Source organism: Amblyraja radiata, chromosome 2 (genome assembly GCF_010909765.2).
Source record: "Amblyraja radiata isolate CabotCenter1 chromosome 2, sAmbRad1.1.pri, whole genome shotgun sequence".
Taxonomy (NCBI): Eukaryota; Metazoa; Chordata; class Chondrichthyes; order Rajiformes; family Rajidae; genus Amblyraja; species Amblyraja radiata.
Window position 1 is genome coordinate 133260955 of NC_045957.1, and position 25854 is coordinate 133286808.

At 42.0% G+C, this 25854-nt stretch overlaps 1 protein-coding gene across 16 annotated transcripts in view; it reads right to left on the reverse strand.

Annotated features, from left to right (window-relative positions):
- The window catches only part of abi1 (abl interactor 1), a 101003-nt gene that overhangs the window by 25895 nt on the left and 49254 nt on the right, over positions 1–25854 (reverse strand). For 12 of the 16 annotated variants that reach the window (XM_033016030.1, XM_033016014.1, XM_033016013.1 and 9 more), the window contains exons 3-6: positions 18491–18667; positions 4822–4836; positions 3562–3662; positions 289–432 (exon numbers count right to left, since the gene is read on the reverse strand). In XM_033016030.1, coding sequence (XP_032871921.1) covers positions 289–432; positions 3562–3662; positions 4822–4836; positions 18491–18667 — 437 coding nt within the window. The remainder of the gene's footprint in view (positions 1–288; positions 433–3561; positions 3663–4821; positions 4837–18490; positions 18668–25854) is intronic. The other 4 variants (XM_033016022.1, XM_033016054.1, XM_033016020.1 and 1 more) reach the window with 1 other exon arrangement.

Genomic DNA, 25854 nt, shown 5'->3' on the forward strand with positions numbered 1-25854 from the left:
ATGCTTTTTTACTGGGCCGAATTACATCAGAGCATCAGCAGCTCCCAACCCATGAGAACCCAAGACAAGCCTGAAATTTCTACAGCCAATATCTACAAGGTTACAAAAAATGCATTTTGTACATTAGCATTCTCAAAGATTAGATCATTTTGCTCTAATACAAATTGGTGGAGTTAATATATGGACCATGACCAGCTTGCAGTAAGCCAAAGTGACGAGCAGATTCAATGTCACTTGCCCTGATATCAACAGTATTAAAAAACAAACTATTCTCAGAACAAATCCTACCTGTGTGTTCTCGGCCTTTGGTTGAGTGATGCTGTTCTAATAGGGCTTTGCTGGTTTGCCACATTCCGAGCTGGACTAGTCATGTAATCATTGGGAATAACAGGTGGCTTGACAGGTTCTAAGGTTTTGTAGGGAGTATTTCGTCTATAGGAAGAGAAAAAGTGACCTCATAATATTCTCATGAATCACAGGCAGCACCGAGTTTAATTTTAAGTTTTTTTGAATTGATAACAAATAGTTGATGTGGTTTTCAGGCACCAAATAAGATAATGGCAAGGTCTCACATGGATAGCTGTTCCAAAAGGTTAGAGCCCACAGAATTCAAGACACATTGTCTCCAATTCCCAATTTTGGATCCAGTTTGCCAGAGGAAGATGGTAGAGTGGTATTTTTATGATTGGAAGTCTGTGATCAGCGATGTAGTACTGGGATCAGTGCCTGGACACTTGCTGCTTGTTAGATACATTAACTACTTGACTGTAATGTAGGAAACATGATTAGTAACTTCGGAAATTGCACAAAATTGATAATGTTGTTGGCAGCGAAGATGAGCAACTTAGTATACTGATTGATAATGATCAGCTGGTAAATTGAACAGGCAAATGAGGTACAATTCAATCCTGTTAAGTGCAAGGGAGTGCATTTTAGTGTAGTCGAATGAGGGTGTGACAAATGGCAAGAATGATAGGGCCCAAGGGAGTATTAAGGAGCAAAGGGACCTTGGTGTACACATTTTTTTAAATCCCCACAGGTGGCGCGATTATACTGGAAAGAGTGCAGAGGAGCTTCACGAGTTTTTGTGGGTGACAGAATATTTGTTGTTTGTTATGAGAGTCTGGGTAGGCAGATTTAGCACTCCTTAGAGCAATGGACCGTGGGGGGGGGGGGGTTGGGTGGGTGGAGAGAACTAGTTACGATACACAAAATCATAAGAGGCACAGCCATGGTAGATGATAAGAAACATTTCCTCATGGCAGATGGCACAAAGCTGGGTGGCAGTGGACACGCTAGATGCTGGAAACATGTTCCCGATGTTGGGGGAGTCCAGAACCAGGTGCCACAGATTAAGAATAAGGGATAGACCATTTAGAACTGAGGAAAAGCTTTTTCACACAGAGTTATGAATTTGTGGCATTCTCTGCCTCAGAAGGCAGTGGAGGCCGATTCACTGGATGCATTCAAAAAAGTGTTAGATAGAGCACTTAGGGTAAGTGGAATCAAGGGTTTAGGGAGAAGGTAGGAACGGGGTATTGATTGTGGATGATCAGCCTTGGTCACTGAATGGCAGTGCTGGCTCGAGGGACCAAATGGCCTATTCCTGCACCTATTGTCTATATCTATGTATGTGTAAAAGACCAGCAGGCTTAAGATGAGGTTTAAGATAAGGAGTAAAATATTTAGAGGGGATCCAAGCAAGAATTCCCCACACCCGAAGGTAGTTGTAATCGCAAACTAGTGCCCATGGTGGGTGAGTCAGATACTCTTGCAACATTTAAGCAGCATGTGAACAAACACTTGAATCACCAAGATAGAGGCAAAGGACCAACTCTGGTAAATGAGATTAGTACTCGATGGACCAAGTGGCATGCTTGTGCTGTTTGACCCCAGGAACAGTAGCCTGTGCACATGTACCTTTTACTGCACCAAAGTAATCTTTCTGGACATTTAAAAGCTCTGATTTTGTTGAATCCAATAATCCCCACATGCCACACTACCAAGTCCAGTTGTGGAGAGCAATGTTTTATTAATTTTAGTCAGTTGTCATCACCTGTCAAGCTGACTAGGAGTCTAAATGTCTGACAAGAGGCATTTAAAAAACATGTCTATTTTAAATTTCAAAAAGTTTAAAAGATTTCATTGTAAACACTGAAAAGATTCTCTCTTTCTTCTTAGGCAAAGAAACCCGTCATAGGCATTAGAGGCAATTCCCCAGCAAAATGCTGGCGATTCCTAGACCAGACCCCACCAAAGGATTCCACAGATGTCATTCAGTACGTTTTACATCTCCATGTCATCAACCACGAGGAAGCTTGAGGTGACGTATAAATAGGTGAAAACCCACGGTTCCAATTGAGCTGCCAACTCCAGTCAGCAAGATTTGTGAAATTACTATATTTGGCTAGCAGTTGCTCTATAAAAGTTAAGAATTGGATCTTCAAATGAACTGCATAGTAGTATTTAAATTTAACAAAACACCTACAGGTAGTTCTGTTTCCATAACCTGAATTGTATAAAATGAGGTTGAGAAATACTTCTATTACATGGGCAGAATTGTTTATAACACAATTTTGTTTGGGAAGTAGAACGCATAAACATTCGTTTAAATTGACAAGCAGTGGGCAGCACAATGGCACAGATGGTACAGCTGCTGCCTCACAGCGGCAGCGACCCAGGTTTGATTCTGACCTCGGGTGCTACCTGCGCGGAACGTACATGTTCTCCCTACAACCACATGGGCTTCCGCCGCATGCTCCTATTTCCTCACAAAGACGTGCAGGTTTGTAGATTAAATGGCCTCTAAATTGTCCCGAGTGTGTAGGGAGTGGATATGAAAGTGTGAGCGGGTGATTGGTGGTCAACGTGGACTTCGTAGGCCGAAGGACCAATTTCCATGCTATATATCTAAACTCAGAAAAAAGCAGTCATGAAAAAAATCTGTTTTCACGTAACCTCCCCACAGTAAATCAGTGTCTCTTGAGAACAGTCAGTTTCACTGCAGATGGTGATTTAAATTGACAAGCAATTACTTCTGTTGACAATTGTACAATGATACCCTGTTAAACAATATACCATACTACCTTTAGTATTTTTAGCTTGCACTAACAAAAATACTTAAAGCTATTAAAAAAAACTTTTACTTTAGAAAATCCTGCCATTAAAAAAAAATGCAACTCTAATTCTCTAGATCCGAACCCCCTTGTCCCCATTGACACAATTGATTTCATAACACGATTTTCTATAATGCAAGATTACTTAGGAATGCAACTAGCAGAATAACCTACATAATTCAAAAGGGTGGAATTTTCCTCTAAACTAAGTTTTTAATTTTCCACCTTACCTTGAAGAAAAGCAAACTAAAATATCCCACTTAATACAAGGTAATCTGTTTGAAATTTAGCACTCTTACACAAATATATAAGCAAATCCAAGGCAACTCCAGTAATCAAATGCAACTATGTAATTTCACAAAAAAGCAGTTTCCCCATCGAAAATAGAGGGCAGATTGAGGTCTGGCGGTGAACAAGACTTCCCCATTTAAAGGTTGCAACATACCCTAATGTTCCACGTCCAGACATTGGGGGACTTGGTGGTTTCTGTGTAGGTGGATTTGTCCGAGTGAGTGTGCCAGTTCTTGCAGGCTGGTTACCTCCATGCTGAAAGAAAAATCTGCAATTAAGGAATGCTTAACTGAAACTCCTTGCTTTAACTTATGATCTTTTATCCCATAAAAAATAGAGAACTGGTCTCTTAAAAAAAAAAATTCAACTCCCCTCAAACCTTATTGGTTTATACAGATGACAGTCGAGACAAACTTGAACAAGTTCCTTATGCCAAGTTGGCTATTTGTAGCCACGTTCTCAGAAAGTACTTTGCAATTAGCCTCCTGAATAATAAACTGCAGAATAATTTGAGACAAGGGAACATGGTAGATTGTAGGAAGAGCAAAAACCATGTCTGTTTCAAATAGCAAATAAATAATAAATCCTACCAAAACAATTCATAAATTGAACATTTTGTACACCTTTCATCCTTGTAGATTTTCCACAACCAGGGAAATGGTACATGATTGCTCTGCAGAAGGACAGTGCAGTAGACACAAGTTTGCAAACAGTGCTTTAAAGTTACATTAATTTCAATAGTTCTATTGACCAATTTGTTTGTAATGGCCCAAATAGTATCCTTTTACACTGCAAATTTGTAGGATTGTCACTTCTATCAGACGGACATGTGCGTGATCTGCAATGCAAAATGTCACCATTAAGGTACAAGGATAACCATTAGCCTATTGGGAGGTTGCAAACCATAGCCTAGCAAACAATTAAAACAAAGAATATCTCAAATGTAAATTTAAGGGTTATAGAGTAAAGAAAAGCATGTTTTAAACTAAAGTACAGATATGGATCATATTTGAAGTATTCTTAATTATTTCCATTAGGAAGTTATTATTCCAGTTGGAAAGTTATTTGCGTCCTCACGCATATATAAACTTTTCAAAAATGAATAAAACACTAAGTGAATCATGGGTAGAATGATTTGCTTCATTAAAGTTTTAGGGTGTGTAAATTTCCCCAAATGTATCCAAAAAACCCCACAAGAAACACAATTAACTCCCCAACAACTAAACTACAAATTTCGCTGTTAAATCTACGATGGCACACTTCAAAGACAGATATTTTAATTGTACATTTATCACATTGGGAATGCCAACTAAAAGAATGTATTTATAATCCCATTGTACCCAAAAAGACACGGGAACCGTGGTTTCATTAGAAATTTCTACAGTGCACAACAATAGGAAACTATATATCTTACCTTGGCTTTAAGCCACTTAATGTTGCCAAAAGGGGAAGAAAAAAAATGCAAAATTAACATATTAAGCTTGGCAGAAGCTAAACAAATTCAGTATAAAAACTCAGCAACAAAACCGATAATTAAATACTTAATGTTTCCTGTCATTCAGCAATGGTACACATTAACAGGCAAATCAGTTGAGCTACTGGGGAATAAATAGGTTCTCGTCAATTAACACAGAGATAAACATTCCTACTTTATTTGTAAATTAAAAGCCAAGATTACAGGAGCATATGACTGCCAAGTACTTGATACATATCCAACAATATAACCTCAAAATAGATTTAGTATATCCACGGCTTCATAGAAGAAAAATAAATGGTGATCGCAGAAAACCAATGCATACAACAAACTGGCATTTGTATTCATTACAATACACGCATCAGAAAGGCCCAGTCAAACTGAAATTACGTGTGTATACAGGTGATCAGGAATTAAATAGGAAATAGGCGACGTTTTGGGTCGAGATCCTTCTTCAAACTGGAATTAAATAGTGTTGTTTATCTAATATAATCTCAATATGCAAATCTACATGAGAGAATGCATTAGACTATTCAGTCTACAGAGCTGGCATAAGGTCATGAGGAATAGTCGTAGAATTAGGCCATTCGGCCGATCAAGTCTGCCATTCGATCATGGCTGATCTATCTCTCCCTCTTAACCTTCTCCCCAGAACCTCTGACATCTGTACTAATCAAAAATAAATCTTGCAATCTGGCATGCAATCAAAAAATGTTCATTCATTGAATTTCCCAATTTCTATTGCAAACACTTACATTTTTTTCGCATTATTTCCATGTCCAAGATAAGATATATGTTTAGCGAAATCAACAGCAGCATAAACTTAATCATCTTCTATTGAACAGATGGAAAACAAACTGATTCCTTCCTTCCTCCATCGTTGTATCTGCTGCATGACCCTAATCTGTGTCCACTGAGCCAGGGGATACTGCCCTTCTTTAGTCAGGATACTGAATACAGAAAGAAGTAGGCAAGTTACAAAATATTAATCAGACCTCTGAGTTACTCCAGCATTTTGTGTCCAGCTTCAGTATAAACGAACATCAGCAGTTCCTTCCTACACTCAGCTGGAATACTGCATGCAGGTCTGGTACCAAGGTACAGGAAGAAGGATATGATAGCGATGAGGTTTACGAAGGAGATACACCCGAGATGGGACATCATTGAGGAGAGACACGACAAGCCAGGTCTCTCATGAGCAGAAAAGGTTAAGATGAAAACATGATTGATGTACAGTGCCCTCCATGATATTTGGGACAAAGACCCATCATTTATTTATTTACCTCTGTACGCCATAAATTGAGATTTGTAATAGAAAAATAAATCAAATGTGGTTAAAGTGCACAGTGTCAGATTTTAATAAAGGCCATTTTTATACATTTTGGTTTCACCATGTACAAATTAGCATTGTTCATACATAGTCCCCCCCCTCCCCATTTCAGGGCACCATAATGTTTGGGACACAGCAGTGTCATATAAATGAAAGTAGTCATGTTTAGTATTTTGCTGCATAACCTTCGAATGCAATGACTGCTTGAAGTCTGCGATTCATGGGCATCACCAGTTGCTGGATGTCTTCTCTGGTGATGCTCTGCCAGGCCTGTATTGTAGCCATCTTTAGCTTATGCTTGTATTGGGGGCTAGTCCCCTTCAGTTTTCTATTCAGCATATAAAAGGAATGCTCAATTGGGTTCAGATCGGGTAATTGACTTGGCCACCCAAGAATTGACCTTTTTTCAAGCTTCGAAAAACCTCATTTGTTGCTTCAGCAGTATGTTTGGGATCATTGTCTTGCTGTAGAATTAACTGCCGGCCAATGAGTTTTGAGGCATTTGTTTGAATTTGAGCAGATAGGATGTGTCTATACACTGCATAATTCATTATGCTACTACCATCAGCTGTTGTATCATCAATGAAGATAAGTGAGCCATTACCTTCAGCAGCCGTACATGCCCAGGCCATAACACCCCCACCACTGTGTTTCACAGATGATGTGGTATGCTTTGGATCTTGGGCAGTTCTACCTCTCCTCCATACTTTGCTCTTGCCATCACTGTGATATACGTTGATCTTTGACTCATCTGTCCACAATACCTATTTCCAGAACTGTGGTTGCTCTTTTAAGTACTTCCTGGCAAACTGTAACCTGGCCATCCTATTTTTGCAGCTAACCAGTGGTTTGCATCTTGCAGTGTAGTCTCTGTATTTCTGTTCATGAAGTCATGTTCATGCGGACAGTGGCCATTGACAAATCCACATCGGACTCCTGAAGAGTGTTTCTGATCTGTCAGGCAGGTGTTTGGGGATTTATCTTTATTATAGAGAGAATTCTTCCGTCATCAGCTGTGAAGGTCTTCCTTGGCCTGCCAGTCCCTTTGCTTCACCGGTGCTCTCTTTTTTTCTTAATGATGTTCCAAACAGTTGATTTTGCTAAGCCGAAGGTTTGGCTGATGTCTCTCACAGTTTTATCCTTGTTTCGCAGTCTCTTAATGGTTTGTTTGACTTTCATTGGCACAACTTTGGTCCACATGTTGATAAACAGCAATAAAAGTTTCCAAAGGTGATGGAAAGACTGGAGGAAAGACTAGGTGCTGAGAGCTCTCTTATACCTGCATTAAGGAGGCATTTGAACACAGCTGAGCAATTACAAGCAGGGAGGGAACTATGAATAAACACTGCTGTAATTTCTACATGGTGAAACCAAAATGTATAGAAATGGCCTTAAATAATATCTGACAATGTGCACTTTAACACGTGATTTTTTCTATTACAAATCTCAAATTGCGGAATACAGAGGCAAATAGTGTGGAAAGGGGGGGGGGGGGGGGGGGGGGGGGGGGGGGGGGGGGGGGAGGGGTAAAGGGGGGACCGCTTTTGGTTGCCTCCTCTATGGAGCTCCGACCGCCGGCCCACTGCCGATAACATCCTGAAGCCAGTCTTCATAGCTTCTAGCCGCGGGCGCGGCGTGGACTTACCATCCCCGGAGAAGAGCTTCGACCACCGGCCTGCGGCCTACGACATAACGGTTGAGAAGAGCCAATTCGGGACTTATCGTCCCGACGAGAGGGCCTGAACATCTGGCCACCCGCAGCAGCAACTACGGAAGTTTATGGCCGCAACCACGGGGGAACAATTGAGGAGGACTGACTGTGCTTTATGCCTTCTACAATGAAGAATGATGTGGTGGATGTTTGTGCTACATTTTTATTGTGTATTGTGTGTTCTTTTTTGATTGTACCGCTGCTGGCAAAATTAATTTCACTGCACCTTATTGTGTATGTGATGAATAAAGTGATTGATTAATTGATGGACATAGATTTAGGGAAAAGTGGGAGTGTGGGAGAGTTTCAGATGGGATACGAGTGAGGCCTTCACCCAGAAAACATTCCCTACAAGAAGGAATCAGTCTTGTAGCACTGCCCGCATGAATGGTCAAAATGGATCGCAGACAGCAGACAAAAAAAAGTGTCAAGAAGAACACTTGAATCACGTGTCTAGAACACCAGCATTTTGCGTCTAACTTGAATTACTAATGCAAGGATGCCAATGGATGGCAATAAACACCGAAGGCCACTGGTGGCATGGACCAGTTGTGTTGAATTACCCCTTTCAATGCTGTATGAGACTGATTCACCAACAGTAACAACTCTCCATCAGATGGCTCTGCATAGTAGCTCTCCTTCCCTGCATGCCCATTTGGAGAAGGCTAATTAAATCGATCTTCTGGATACATACAAACATTTGCAAATTAATCTATGCAGCCCCAATGGGTAGAGACTACAGAATCATGTTAAGCATCATTTACACATCACACAACAGTACAATCTGACTCAATTCTCATAAATAGTAAACCTATTCCAAATGTGTGTGTTTTTTTTAATTCTAGCATAGGTATGCTTGCATTGTTTCCACTGCCAGAGTATAGCTGCTCTTCAGTTACAGAATAAGTCACATTCATCAGTCTCACACAAAGAAAAGGTGCCAAATTTCACAGTATGACAGTTCACAAATGTTCACATTTCTAGTATAAAAATTAAGTGCAAAGACTGCTAGTTAGATATCCATTCCAGATCTAAAGAGCCAAATATCTCAGTTCCAACCTAATTAGTGGCATAAATTATAGTTTGTCAAGAGGAATGGATGCCTGAAAGCAAATTTATCACTAAATAGCAAATTGTGTTCTGCTATAATTTGTGTTTCCGTTCAGTGAATTTAATACAAGACAAGTGATGAACTAAGGACGACTATTTGCATTATGTGGGCTGAATTGGTTATTACGCGATTTCCATTGGGAACAAGAGAGCTATTTTGAAGTTACTTCGGGGGAAAAAAAAGCTGTCTTGCCAAAAAGTCTAGGTTTCTACACAACCTCCCCGCAGTAACCAGACACTATTGTATCTTAACAACAGTCTATCAATTTCACCGCAGATGGCCTTTGAAATGGACAAGCAATTGCTTCATTGTTTAATTGCATTTCATTGCACAGGTTACGGTGTACTATACTGCCCTTAGTATTTTTAGCTGAACTTTAACAGTACCTTAATAAAAGGGGCTTTATTTTGGAGAAAAAGCTTATTGCGAATGAAACTTTCTAGCCCCTAACCTTCTTTTCCCCATTGACACAATCTATCTATACATAACTAAAGCTCTGGTCTTGTTATCTTCCGGTTGTGCGGTCATTCTATTTGTGCAAAAACGTTACGTGATAGCGCTACGATTTTTCGCCAGCTCACGCACCGTTTTCCTGCGCTGTGATTGCACCAAGTTTCGTTCCGATCGGGATTTGATTTAAACTTTTTAAACGCGCATGTGCAGATCGATCTCCTCTCCTGCCGTTCAGCGCCGCGTGGATTGGTCTTTTCTCCTGTCACTGTCCTGTACGGTCCACCCCTTCCTGCGCCATCATGTCTTTACTGGAGCGGTGGATGGCCGGCAGAGGTTTCCAACCGGACACAATTTTCGGAGGGACTGGAAACCGCCCGACCCAGCACAGGAAATGCCACCAAACGGAAAGCGGAGAATCTGATCTCGGTGGAGGAGAACGACCAGCAACCAGCAACCGCTGTGAGTCCGCTCCAGCCCCTTTGCCCTCTGGTCCCCCTCGCTGGCTCCTTCCTCCTCCTCCCCCGTGATACCCCCCCACAACCCCCGTATTTTTCCCGAGCTCTCCCCCCTGCCCACACACCCCACCTCCCCCCCACACACACCCTCCTCCCCCCACACACATACACACACACACCCTCCTCCCCCACACACACACACCCTCCTCCCCCCACACACACACACCCTCCTCCCCCCACACACACACACCCTCCTCCCCCCACACACACACACCTCCCCCACACACACCCCCCTCCCCCGTCCCCCCACACACACCCCCTCCCCCACACACACACCCCCCTCTCCCCACACACACCCCCCTCCCCCTCCCACACACCCTCCCCCACACACCCCCCCCTCTCCCCCCACACACCCCCTCCCCCTACACACACACCCCCTCCCCCACACACACCCCCCCCTCTCCCCACACACCCCCCCCTACCCCCTCCCCCCACACACACACCCTCCCCCCACACACACCCTCCTCCCCCCACACACACACCCTCCTCCCCACCCACCCACCTCCCCCCCCCCCCCACACACACCCACCTCCCCCACACACACATATATGAGTGTATTGCATGCCAGTCTTTAGCAGGTGGATTTTAACTTCAGTGCCTCAAATTCATGCCAAAACCAGGCAGATGTAACATGGTGTCTACCTTGGTGTTAGGAGTTAATATTGCAAAGTTCTGTGATGTTCTTTTGCACCATTTTATCTAATCAAATCTGTTGCAACTTCTAGCTCAGTATGCACTCCAAGAAATGTTTTGGTCAATTGCTATGAAATCAGATCCCTAAATCCATCCAAATGACGTGACAGTCAAGATGACCAATTGGTTTTGATTTTAGATCGAACAGAACTGACTGCTAATATCCCTCCACCACAGCAGACATTAACTGAGAACCGCACCAGAATCAGCACCAAATCTCAGCTGTAGATGGAGTACTTCAAATAGAGACACAAAATTATAAAAGGACTGGACAAGCTAGGTGCAGAAAAAATGTTCCCAATGTTGGGAGAGTCCAGAACCAGGGGCCACAATCTAAGAATAAAGGGGAGGCCATTTAAGACTGAGATGAGAAAAAACGTTTTCACCCAGAGAGTTGTGAATTTGTGGAATTGTCTGCCACAGAAGACATTGGAGGCCAATTCACTGGATGAATTTAAAAGAATTAGATCGAGCTCTTGGGGATAGCAGAATCAAGGGATATGGGGAGAAGGCAGGCACGGGCTACTGATTGTGGATGATCAGCCATGATCACAATGAATGGCGGTGCTGGCTCGAAGAGCCGAATTTCAAGTGAGAGTTAGATAGAGTTCTTAAAGATAGCGGAGTCAGGGGATATGGGGAGAAGGCAGGAACGGGATACTGATTGTGGATGATCAGCCATGATCACAGTGAATGTGACATTCTCTTTTTTTTGCTACAGAAAAAGATAGATGGCACTTGATTGCTGGAACAGTGTCACTGGGCCTGAGGGTCAGCTTCTGTGCTTTATTAATCCACGATCACCAATTTAAAATTAACACAAAGAGGCTTTTCTGAAGATTTGATAATGTTTCCCTTGAACACACAAGTATAATAATTTACCAACGTTCTTTATTCAGCAGGAAATTGCCTATTTCAAAAAGATGTACTGCATTATGTTTGTTTACAAAAATAACATACGAGAAGATTGTATCACACATTGGACTCTCCACATCCCTAATTTTGATTGTAAGGGAAGAGGTGCAGCGCAAACATGCAGAATTCCAATGCAAGCTCCTGCTATGAATGAGTCACAGCCACTTACTAGCATTGAGTCAGATTTCAATGTGGCATTTTCTTTCACAATTAAACTTGAATATCACATTGCTTCACTTTTAGTACTTGACTGATTTGCTCCCTTAATGTTTTCATAATTTCTTGCTTTACTTTTCTGTGGAGTTCTACACTGCAAACAATGACGTTGCTTGTTTTGAAATTACAATCTCCACTTTTACCCCACCCGTTTCTCAGCCAATGTATTTATTCCTCAACAACTAAGATGTCTGAAATGTTACTACTCCTTTTCCCCTAGTATTAAGTAATTGTGTCTTCCACTCCTTTGTAGGCCATTTCAGATGACAGCTAATTAGCCATGTGACCCACCACATGCATTTAAGACAATAGATTTCCTGTCCTAAGGACGAGTGAGCAGGGTTTTTTTAATTGCAATCCAGTAGGTTCATGGCCACTATCACTGAAAAGATTCCATCCCAAAATTAATTGGTTGAAAGAAAAAAAATTCAACTACTGTGATGCAATTGCAACCCAACCCCAGATCAATAGTTCAACTTTTTGAATACCAATACCATTACTTAACACAGCACACCTGCATTTTAGAAGCATGTTGCTGGCTGCTACATTCTTTGAATTGAAAAGAATGCAAAAGGAAATGTAAATGAAATTTTCTGTAAACAGTAAAGATCTTTTCTCCACAGTGCAGGGGAGATGGCTTTGAGTTTCATCCAAACTAGCACCACATGACTGGTGTGCCTCACTCGCACTTACTCATCCATTGGGCACAACAGCCATGTCAAGCTACATTCTACATATCATCACTATCTGGTCTAATGTTCATTTACTCCCAATTCCAGCAGGACCCACAATAGCAAACGATAAGTGAATGTTGAGTGGGTTTCCCCTTCCCCAGTTATAAGGGAATGTGTACAGGAAGAAAAAGATCAAGGGTGTCAAACATAATCAGGAATTGGGTGAGAAGTCAGGAACCACACGTTTGATTGGAGTTTATAAACTAAGCTTCATTCCAATCTTATCAAACCAAGTTGAACAAAAATTGATGCACATTACTTTTTAATTGTGCAAAGGGTCATTAGGCACAAAAGCTTTTGATGATCATTTGAAAAAAATAAATGGTGTCATATTTTCCCATTTCCTTACATCGTTGACAGCCATTTTGGGCCGAATGCCATTTAAAAAAGAGTCTATGCCATCTTAAAAAATATTCACATTTCCATTATTTTCTATGTACTCATTTGGTCCAAAACCTTTCTTCAGACAGATTAGATGGATATGGGGCAAATGCTGGTAGGTGGGACTAGTGTCGGTGGGGCATATTGGTCACCGTAGGCCAGTTGGATGAAGGGCCGGTTTCCACATTGTATGACTATCGGTGGAGTGTGGGAAGAAAATTGAGCACTCAGTGAAGCCTACAGGGCCACTGGGAGAATAAACTCCAGAATAACCAAACGTCAGGATTCAATCTAGGTCACTGGAACTGTGAGGTGGCAGTCGCATTAGCTGCCTAACTAGTTTAACATCGTCATGCAAGAAAGTGGCCCCAATATCTTTGCAAGTTGCACTCAGTCAAACAAGCAGCAACAGCACAAGGAAATAAAACTTTAATGAAATCACTTCAATAGAACACATGGGAGGAAGACTAATTAAAAATGAAACCGGATTTGAACCAAGGTTTTTTTTTTTTTTTTGTTTTTTGTTTTTTTAAAAGGTAGAAGAAAGGTGTGAAGTCAAATTGGCCAAAACTGATCCCTGAAACTCACTCTTACCACTTTGCAAATGCAAAATTAAATTCATTACAAGTTACAGCTAATGTCCATCACAATCAAATGTAGACAAAAAATAAATTCCTGATTAATATTTAAGATACATTTGTGGCGTCAGCTGATAGTCAGACCACTGACGGTCAAACCCTAGTCAGTGGTTACGAGGGCTGTCACGTGACGTCATGGGTTAAGGGGAGTGTCCTGCTACATAAGCAGATCTCACCTGGAGATCATGAGTCGACAGGTAGCTGAGCCCGAGACAACACCCTCGCTCAGCTGCAGCAGCAATGACAATATGTTAGAGGAACCAACGTGTATGTATTTCGAGCCTATTATGTCTGAATAAAGCAACTGTTTAGTCACGTTTGGTGCCGCTACACATTGTTTATAGAATCAATTAAAATAATTAATAAACTACCTTCTTTTACAGAACATAACAAAGTACCCAATCTATTTATTCTGGTGTTAAAGAACCTATTCCAAAGAGTAGTGGTGTTACCACGGTGTATTGGTCAATACTTGCATTGGTATAATAATTTTAAAAATTTGCCTCTCCAGGCAAATCAAACCATGCAAGTATAATTTACCCATACATAAATACAACAGGTAGTTCAGTATGGGTAGAAATCCTGAATGGAATTAGGCCTGCAAGACATTTGAATGAGTGAACAAATGCAATGGATGATAGTAGACACTCTTCTGTGAGCAGCATGCAGAGTAGCCAAGCTTAGAGTAATTTTACCCATTCATCTGCTCCTTTCTGCCACATACCCTTGCCCCCCTCTCCCAGTAAAAGTACATTGGCCTTTGATTACTTCAACGTCTCCCTGTAATAACAAGTTCCACCTAGGGATTAGGGCTAACATGCCATTCGCTTTCTTCACTGCCTGCTGTACCTGCATGCTTACTTTCAGTGACTGATGAACAAGGACCCCCAGATCCCGTTGTACTTCCCCTTTTCCCAACTTGACACCATTTAGATAATAATCTGCCACCTAAGCAGATAACCTCACATTTATTAACATGAAACTGCATCTGCCATGCACCTGCCCACTCACCCAACCCGTTAATCCCTATTCTTTGTTCCCTGTCTGCCAACAACTTTTCTATCCATGTCAGCACCCTACACCCGACTCCATGTACTCTAATTTTGCCCACTAATCTCCTATGTGGGACCTTATCAAATGCTTTCTGAAAGTCCAGGTACACTACATCCACTGGCTCTCCCTTGTCATTTTCCTAGTTACACCCTCAAAAAATTCCAGAAGATGAGTCAAGCATGATTTCTCCTTCGTAAATCCATGCTGACTGTTACTGCTATCCAAATGTGCTGCTATTTCATCTTTTATAATTGATTAACTCCAGCATCTTCCCCTCCACCGATGTCAGGCTAACTGGTCTATAATTCCCTGTTTTCTCTATCCCGCCTTTCTTAAAATGTGGGATAACATTAGCTTCCCTCTAATCCACAGGAACTAATCCTGAATCTATAGAACATTGGAAAATGATCACCAATGCGTCCACTATTTCTAGAGCCATTTCCTTAAGTACCCTGTGATCCAGACCATCAGGCCCTGGGGATTTATCAGCCTTCAGTCTCATCAGTCTACCCAGCACCATTTCCTGCCTAATGTGAATTTCCTTCAGTTCCTCCGTCACCCTAGATCCTCTGGCCACTTGTACATCAGGGAGATTGTCTGTGTCCTCCTCAGTGAAGACAGATCCAAAGTACCTGTTCAACTCATCTGCCATTTCCTTGTTCCCCATAATAAATTTGACCTTTCAGTCTTCAAGGGTCCAATTTTGGTCTTAACTAATTTTTTCCTCTTCACATACCTAAAGAAGCTTTTACTATCCTCCTTTGTAATCTTGGCTAGCTTACCTTCGTACCTCATCTTTTCTCCCCGTATTGCCTTTTAATTATCTTCAGTTGCTCTTTAAAAGTTACCCAATCTGCTGGCTTCCCGCTCATCTTTGCTATGTTATCCTTGTTCTCTTTTATTTTTGTACTGCCCCTGACTTCCCTTGTCAGCAACGGTCACCCCTTACTCCCCTTGGAATCTTCCTTCCTCTTTGGAATGAACTGATCCTGCACCTTCTGTATTATTCCCAGAAATACCTGCCATTGTTGTTCCACTGTCATCCCTGCTAGGGTATCTTTGCAGTCAACTTTAGCCAGCTCCTCCCTCCCCTTTGTTCAACTATAATACTGACATCCCCGGTTTACCCTTCTCCCTCTCAAACATCATATTATGATCACTACCTCCTAATGGCTCCTTTACCTCGACTTGCCTTATCAAATCCGGTTCATTTCACAACACTAAATCCAGAATTGCCTTCTCCCTAGTAGGCTCCAGTACAAGCTGCTCTAAGAATCCATCACGGATGCACACCACAAACTCCCTTTCTTGGGGTCCAGTACCAACCTGATTTTCCCAGTCTACCTGCATGTTGAAATCTCCCATAACAACCGTAGCATTACCTTGACGACATGCCAATTTTAACTCTTGATTTAACTTGCACCCTATATCCAGGCTACTGTTTGGGGGCCTGTATATAGCTTCCATTAAGGTCTTTTTATCCTTACAATTTCCCTGTTCTATCCACGGAACTGGACAGAAGCTAGTTTTGTTCCTTTGTTTCAAAGGGCAGCTTACATAATCTATGAAATTTTATGGAAGTGATCCTCACATCCGTGGTAGGGAAACTATTGGATAGGATTCTGCACGATAGGATTTCAAAGCGAATGGGCTAATTAGGTGGAAGAGTGTTATTCTGGCTTGAGTTCTGTGACCAGTGGAGTTCTGTGAGGGATCAGCGCTGTTGTTTGCAATTATATACATGGGTTGGGCATAAATGTAGAATGGGTTGGTTAGTAAGTTTGCATAAGACACCAAGATTGCTGGAGTTGTGGACTGTGAGAAAGGTTGTCAGAGTATACAGTGGGATATAGATCAGCTACAGTAATGGGCAGAAATATGGCAGAGAGTATTTAACATGAGAAGTGAGATGTCGAGCAAGGCGAAAGTAAACAGTTAATTGCAAGACCCTTAACAGCAATGCCCTATAGAGGGATCATGGGGTCCAAGTCCATAAATAGTGGTAAAGGCAGTGTATTGTATGCTTCTCTTCATCTTTTACAGAGCTTTGAGAATAAGTGTCAGAAAGTTATGTAGCAGGTTTATAGGACTTTGGTTAAAACGCGTTTTTTTCCTTCCTTGTCCTGATTATATTTGGTTGGAGTGCAAGCTTTCGCTGAAGAATCGTTCCGACGGGCGGTCTGTGTTTTTTTTTTTTTTTTAAATCGCCCGACAAGTTCAGCGCTGGAGTAATTTTAAAATCAGCTTCAAAAGCCGTCAACGCCGACAACGGGGACGGATTTCAGGTACGGGACAGGTAAACAAAAGCAGTTTATTTTATGTATAAAAGTGCTCCTTAAGATGCCTTTAATTCACATTTTAAGTTGCGAAACGGTGATTTTTTTCCCATACGAACCGGCAGTATTTTTCATGCCAATACGGGTTTAAATTCACCGCAAACCGCAACGTTCCAAATGATCGCGTTCCAGAAAAACCCACTCGCAAGATAATTTAAATGGCCATTAATTTACAGGTAATAAACATTAAATTCCTTCCATTTGGCCTCTAAATCCATGATATTGAGATTTAAAAATTATGTTATATTGTGAATTCTTGTGTGAATGTTATTTGGACACTTAGGCTATTTAAAAATGTTCATCTATTCTTAAGAAATTGATAGATGTTTAGATCTAGTAATTGAATTTTGTAATTAGCTACAATTAGGTAACTAACTAATTATATGCTTTAATTTCAAGTCATCCAAGTAAGATTGTTTCATATTTGTTTCAGAATGCTTCAATCTAAAATAACTGAAAATTTCTTTCAGTTCTCTTAATTTTTAAGAAAGTTATGGGCTTTTGACTGTCCTCGGTCACAGCTTTTGTGTTAAGTCAATGGAAAAGCATTAGGGAACAAGATGCTAATTTCCGAGTATGAAGACGGCCATAACTTTTTTAATACTGAAGATATTAAAGTGAATTAGGTGTCAAATTAAACCTTTTTTTTTTTGCTTTATCTGATGGGATAAATTAGACAATTTTTTTAATCTCAAAATTTTGTAACATTGCTACATTTAGACACCAAGCTTTACCACACGGATTGGTTGAAAGCAACCTTGAGAAATATTATCTGGCATTTCTTCATTACCAAAATACCGTTGCTGTTACCAAGTCTATGGAATGGGATGAACTCAAAGTCATGTCCTTTACATAGCCAACTACCACATTTCTGAAGAAACCAAAACATGGAAACCAGAGTACAAGCAAAAAACAGACAATCCATGGGTCAAATATCCCTTCAATGTGCATTAAATAACCAATGATTTCAAAGTGCAGCTTTAGACTTGTTTTGGGAGATAACTAAACATAACAAGCCTGCACGATGACAAAACAGCCCATTTGCATATAAACCCAATGCTTTCAGTGATATACCTATCTTTTGTATTTCAATTTGCAAAACAGGAACTAAAAATGCATCTGCTGCCACCAGTCAGCTAATTTAAGTTTCCCAAATTTCCAAAGCTCTAATAAACAAATTCATTTGTGCTTTATTGCAAAAGCAAATAATTTTAGGCAAAGAGAAAATGCATGTAACTTTCTGTACTCTTCACATTATTTGGACAACAATGTCCCATTTTTAAAAGGTATGAAAGTCTTTGAATAATCTTGTGATCATATATTGATCATAACTACACTGTCCACAACGAAGCATTTCCTCTTTTTTTTTTTTAAAAGGAAAATTAAAAAAGAGAAGAGGTCCACCAATCTACTATGTGGTGTACATACGACCCAAAGGCTGCACTGAAACAATAAGGACATCATTTTAACAAGTATATAACTCCAAGATAAATATTTAAGTAATGCCCATTGATAAATTTTACCTTCACGCCATGACCAACATCATCCAGTACGGTATAGTCAATTGGCTTCCGAATGTATCTCACTGGTCGTTCAACGCTGGCTGGTGCTATGATCTTATGAGTCCTTGATGTGTTCTTGTTGGTAGTCAGAATGCCTATCTCTCGGCGTGCCACCTTTTCTTTATGGATATCCACAGTCTAATTACAAGAGAAAAGAGAATTAATATTTCTAAATGTCTTTTCACTCTTCTGCCCCACTCTCCCTCAGAATGCATTGAAATTAGGACAGACTGGTTTTGCCCAATGAGCAAATATCAACTTTCGATTGAAAATAAAAATGTAAGGACCATATATTGCTAATAATTTTTTTTAAACCAAAAAAAAACAATATTAGCATTTAAAAAGAGTAATTATTCGCTTTTTAAGAGAGTTAAACAGCATGAAAGCAGCACTAGAGCCCAACTTGCCCACACCGAACATACATGTCCCATCTACACGTCCCACTTGCCTACATTTGGCACATATCCCAACTAAATCTGTACATAGAAACATAGAAAATAGGTGGAGTAGGCCATTCGGCCCTTCGAGCCTGCACCTCCATTCAATAGGATCATGGCTGATCATCCAACTCAGTATCCTTCTCTCCATACCCCCTGATCCCTTTCGCCACTAGGGCCACATCTAATTCCCTCTTAAATATAGCCAATGAACTGGCCTCAACTACATTCTGTGGCAGAGAATTCCACAGATTCACCACTCTCTGTGTAAAAAATGTTTTTCTCATCTCAGTCCTAAAAGATTTCCCCTTTATCCTTAAACTGTGACCCCTTGTTCTGGACTTTCCCAACATCGGGAACAATCTTCCTGCATCTAGCCTGTCCAACCCCTTAAGAATTTTGTAAGTTTCTATAAGATCCCCCCTCAATCTTCTAAAATCTAGCGAGTACAAGCCAAGTCTATCCAGTCTTTCTGCATATGAAAGTCCTGACATCCCAGGAATCAGTCTGGTGAACCTTCTCTGTACTCCCTCTATGGCAAGAATGTCTTTCCTCAGATTAGGAGACCAAAACTGTACGCAATACTCCAGGTGTGATCTCACCAAGACCATGTACAACTGCAGTAGAACCTCCCTGCTCCTATACTCAAATATTTTTGCTCTGAATGCTAACATACCATTCGCTTTCTTCACTGCCTGCTGCACCTGCATGCCTACTTTCAATGACTGATGTACCTGTCTGAATGTTCTTAAACTTTGTAATAGTACATGACTCAACTACCTCCTCCGGCAGCTCATTCTGTACACCCATCACCCTTTGTGTAAAAAAAACTACTCCTCATTGATAAAATACATCTCTTGATGCTCCTGAACACATCATCAGTGATGTAACCTGGGGTCATGGGTCATTCGGGTCTTTCAACATCATACCCCTTTGCCCAGGCGACCCAGCCGTGGTTGATCAGACCACAACTTGCATTCAGGTGGCATTCGCTACTCCCCATGGACCTCCTCTCCTGATCCAGAGCCATCTCAAGGCCTTCTCCGCTGCCTCTGCGATGTTCTTGATGGCTCTTCTCCTCTCTATTCCGTTGATGCCCAGTGCATTCAAGGCTTTGTAGAGCAATTGCCCTACAAAACCTCTGCAGCCAACCTCCCACGGCACTGTCAGTTCCAACAAGACGATGTTTTTCGTTGCCTCGGAGATCAGGAGGATGTCTGGCCTCAGGGTGGTCGTGACGATGTGCCATGGGAACTTCAGCTGTTTCACCAGGTCTACAGAAAGCTGCCAGTCCTGTGCAGTCGCCAGGATTCCTGATGGATTCCTGGCTGCTGTGGTTCTTGGCAGCTGCACTCCGGCCTTCACTAAGGTGCTCCTCTGCAGCTGCTGATTCCCATGTGATGGCTTCCGCAATGGGTTTAAGAACCTGGTCGTGACGCCAGGTGTACCTGCCCTGCCCAAGAGCCTTTGGGCAGCAGCTCAGGATGTGTTCCAACGTCCCCTTGCCAGAGCATTGCGGGCAAACGGAGATTCCGCTTTGCCCCAGATGAAGAGGTTTGATGGGCTGGGCAGGACATCGTACACTGCCTGGACCAGGAACTTGATATGCTGTGGTTCAGCTTGCCAGAGCTCAGTCCATGTGACTTTTCGGTCCGTAGCCTGCTCCCACCTTGTCCAGGCTCCCTGCTGCCTCAAGCCAACTGCTCTGGTAGACCTCTTCTCCTCCATCGCTGCCCTCACTTCCTCCTGGACCAGCCCGCACCTCTCCTTCCCCTTGGCCTTGTCAAACTGAGGAGTTGGGAAGATTCCCAGACCTGCTCTTCCCCGAGTCACTGCTTACACCTGGACTCTGTGGCATATCCGAGACTCCGCTTGCAGCACAGCTTCGCCGGCTCTCCACTTCCTCCCAGTTTTCACCTCTACCTCTGCCCGAGCCACCTTGGGGTCACTGGAGTCCCTGTACAGCATCATCTCTCTGGCCTGAGTCACCTTAAACTCCTCCTCCAGGGACTTCAGCAGTAGCTGGAGCTTGATGTTATTTCCTGGGCAATCCCTGCCACCTCCTGAGGAAACTGCTGACTTTCCTCTCCAAGCTCTCTACAATGGAGATTGGGACTTCATAAACAAGCAGTGGCCAGAGTATCCTTGGCAGTATTCCATGCTGGTAAATCCATGCCTTGAACTTGCCAGGAAGTCTCGACCAGTCCACCGCTCTCAACCAGCTCCTGACAGGTTGCCTGGACTGATGCTGTATCCTTCAGGCTGCTGTTAAAAACTTTGCCAAGGCTCTTCACTGGCCTTTCGGACAGTTGGGATTGGTGTCACTTCGATGCTGAAGCAGAACCTGTCCATGACTTTGCCCTTCTTCAGCACCAGTGACCTTGATTTTCCTGGCTTAAACTTCATCCTTGCCCATCCAATCAGTTTCTCCAACCCCTGCAGGATCCACCTGCCTCCTGACACTGACTCAGTGGTGACAGTCAGGTCATCCATGAAGACTCAGATTGGTGGTTGGCCCACTACTAACTTGGTCCAAGGGCCCCGGCAGTCTGCTCAGCAGACTTGACGATCATGTTCATCGCCATGGTAAAAAGGATCACAGAGATGGTACAGCCTGTGACGATCCCAATCACCAGTCTGTGCCACTCTGATGTTACTGACCCTGCAGAGACTCTCATGCTGAACTGGTTGTAATAGTCCAGGATGAGATCTGACACTTGGCCCGGCACATGATGACCCTTAGATTCATATTAAATCTATCCTCCTCATGTTAAGCCCATGTTCTCCAGTTCTTGATTGTGTTTACCCGATCTACAGTGCATTCAGAAAGTAATTGAGACCCCTACACTTTTTCCACATTTTGTTACGTTACAGCCTTATTTTAAAATGGATTGAATTCTTTTTTTTAAATCATCAATCTACACACAATACCCCAGAATGAAGAAGTGAAAACAGGTGTTTGGAAATTTTTGCAAAGTAATTAAAAGAAATAACTGAAATATCACATTTACATAAGTATTCAGACCCTTTGCTATGACACTCAAAATTGAGTTTAGGTTCATCCTGTTTCCATTGATTATCCTTGAGATGTTTCTACAACTTGATTGGAGTCCACCAGTGGTAAATTAAATTGATTGGACATGATTTGGAAAGGCACACACCTGTCTATATAAGATCCCACAGTTGACAGTGCATGTCAGAGCAAAAACCAAGCCATGAAGATGAAGGAATTGTCCGTAGACCTCAGAGACAGGATTGGGTCAAGACACAGATCTGGGGAAGGATATAAAACAACTTCTGCAGCATTGCTGGTCCCGAAGAGCACAGTGGCCTCCGTCATTCTTAAATGGAAGAACTTTGGAGAACTTCATAGAGCTGGCCACTCGGCCAAACTGAGCTATCGGGGGAGAAGGGCCTTGGTCAAGGAGGTGACCAAGAACCCGATGGTCACTGACGGAGCTCCAGCGTTCCTCTGTGGAGATGGGAGAACCTTCCGGAAGGACAACTATTTCTGCAGCATTCCACCAATCAGGCCTTTATGGAAGAGTGGCCTGACAGAAGCCACAGTGAAAGGCACATGACAGCCCTCTTGTAGTTTGCCAAAAGGGTTGTTTTCTCTGGTGCTCTGGTCTGATGAAACCAAGATTGAACTCTTTGGCCTGAATGCCAAGCTTCATGTCTGGAGGAAACCAGGCACCGCTCATCACCTGGCCATTACCATACCTACGGTGAAGCATGGTGGTGGAAGCATCAAGCTGTGGGGATGTTTTTCAACGGCAGGAACTGGGAGACTAGTCAGGATCGAGGGGAAAATGAATGGAGCAAAGTGCAGAGAGATCCTTGATGAAAACCTGCTCCAGAGCATTCTGGACCTCAGACTGGGGTGGAGGTTCACCTTCCAACAGGACAACGACCCTAAGCACACAGCCAAGCCATCCCCATCCGAACTGACTTAACCAAATACAAGTGTGCCAAGCTTGTAGTGTTATACCCAAGAAGACTTGAGGCTGTAATCGCTGCCAAAGGTGCCTCAACACAGTACTGAGAAAGGGTCTGAATACTTATGTAAATGTAATATTTCAGTTATTTCTTTTTAATTACTTTGCAAAGAGTTCTAAACACCTGTTCTCACTTTTTTTTTTTAATTCTGGGGTATTGTGTGTAGATTGATGATATAAAAAAAAAGAATGTAATCAATTTTAGAATAAGTTCTGTAACATAACAAAATGTGGAAAAAATGAAGGGGTCTGAATACTTTTTGAATGCACTGTATTCCTTTCATGATTTTGTACACCTCTATAAGATCACCCCTCATCCTCCTGCCCTCAAAGGAATAAGGTCTAGATTGCTCAACCTCTCCCTAGAGCTCAGGCCCTTGAGTTCTGGCAACATCCTCTCGGCACCCTTTTCAGTTTGACAACATCTTTCCTACAACATGGTGCCCAAAACTGAACATAACTGCAACATGACCTCCCAACTTCTGTACTCAATACTCTAAATCCAATTTAACTGCAAGGTAGTCCTGCAGCCTGTGCAAAGTTAAATATTCAGGCAGATATTTCAAAATTATCTAAATATTTGGTAACTGAATGTTAATTTGCTTACATTTGATATGCTATTTATAATGGATGAGTATTTTAGAAATTCATTATCACATAAGTTTGGAAGTCAACATTTATTAGAAAAATATGTTCAAAGAAACATCAAAGAGGTCCCTTGAGGAATATAGTGAGTGTTGGAGAGTACTTATATAAATTAGGACGGCAAAAATAAATCCTTGGCAAGCAAGATTAAGGAGAAACCCAAGTTATTCTGACAGTATATGAGAAGGAGAATGCTGCAAGAGTGAGTATCCTTAAAACCAAAGGGGTAATCTGCTTTATTCAACAAGGATGATAATAGGAATAGCAAGTTTCGGGAGGGATACAATGACAGTTTGGAGCACGTCAGTGTTAAGAGCCGGTGGTGCTAGAGTTGGAATGCTGAAGGATGAACAACTTATGAACAATGCGATCTATTCCAGAATACTTTTGGAAATGAGATTACTGGTGCCTCAGAATTTGCGTTTTATTTAGTCCCAGGTGAGATGCCTGAAGACTGGAAGAGAGCTATTGCTGTTCCTTTATTAAATAATGATAGCATTAAATAATGAAGCCAGGTAAAAAAGTGACAATGTCAGTTGCCCATCTAGAAGTGGGAAGGAAAAAGTTAAGAGAGAGACAGGCCCCATCTACACTCGTCCCACCTGTCTGCGTTAGGCCCATCTCCCTCTAAATCTCTCCTATCCATGTACCTGCACAAATGTTTCCTAAACATTGCAATAGTACCTGCCTCAACTCTCTCCTCCGGCAGTTGATTCCATACACTCACCAACTTTGTGTAAAAATGCTACCCCTCAGGTTCCTATAAAATCTTCTCCCCTCATCCTACACCTATGCCTCTCGACTCCCCTACTCTGGCCAAAAGACTTTGTGCAATGACCCGATCTATTCCTCTCATGATTTTGCACACCTCTATAAGATCGTCCCTCGTCCTCCTGCACTCCAGATCCTGCCTCACTAATTTGATTGGGATTTTTGAGAAGGTAACAAAGGAGATTGTAGGCAGGACAGTAAAAACCGTGTCTATGAAGGACACCCCAGCTTATGGTCAGTAGATAACAATGGGAGGAAGCTCCTCCTGAACCTTATAGTGCGTGCTTTCAAGCAGGAAGAGGGGATAAGGAAGGACTGTAGGGAAAAAATCCTTGACTTATGTTGGCTGCTGTCCCGAGGCAGCGTGAAGTGTAAATGGAGTCAAAGGTGAGGAGGCTAATCTGTGCGATGGACTGAGCTGTATGTACAACTCTATGCAATTTCTTGCAGTTTTGGACAGAGCTGTCGCTAAACCATGCTGTGATGTATCCCGAAAGGATGCTTTCTATGGTTTGTCTGTGGAAGTTAGCACAAGTCATTGGAGATATGCTGAACTTTCTTGGTCTACTGAGGAAGTAGCGGCGTTGGTGTGCTTTTTTGGCCATTGCTGAAAGTCAGAGACAAATTGGTGTTTTGACCTTTGGCCGTTTGTAATGTATATTGACTTGAATGTGAATGTAGATCGTATAATTGGCAATGGGGATAACACATAGTAAATGGCAGAACACAAAGGAATGTTGATAAACAGATGCAGAGTGATCAAATCACATTACACCCTAAAAACGGCAACACGAGTCAATAGGCTGGTCAAGAGGTATATGGCGTGCTTTCTATCATAGATCATTGCATAAAATACAAGTTTGGATGTTATGTTGCAACTTTCCATAGCTACCCTCTTGTTCCACAGTATACGCAGTACTTGGAGCAGTGTTTGTAGTTCCAGTCATCACATTGCAGGAATAAAGTTTCAATCTTTTGTATTCAGATTAAAGTTTGAATGTCATCAATACTGAACGCGAATGAAAAATAATGGATTAGGTTATCCAATTACTTTCAACATCAGCTGCAGTTAAACATAGTGCAAGAAATGAACTTTGGTGGCATTTTCAAATAAACATTTCCTCATTCGCCCAACAAGTTTCTATGCGACTATCCTTCAATATGTGCAAAGCTTGGGGAAACAGACGACAGTTGTGTTTGGTTGAGGTTGAAAAAAACTTGCATCACATCTTTCAGATAAATATGCATCTCTTGTTGGGCACTGAGGATTTTAGCATACTTTAAGACTTCATGCAAATTGTTCTCTTTAAAATATATAAACTTAGTAATTTTATAAGCAAACATTCTTGCACGCCTGAGCACTTCCACCTATATATAAAAATAGGTCTTGGCCAGACAGCGCTGACCCCGGAGGGAGAGTAGGGGTTGTCCTAAGGGATGCGCTCCTTCGGCCGTTTACACCTTGGTGCTCGGG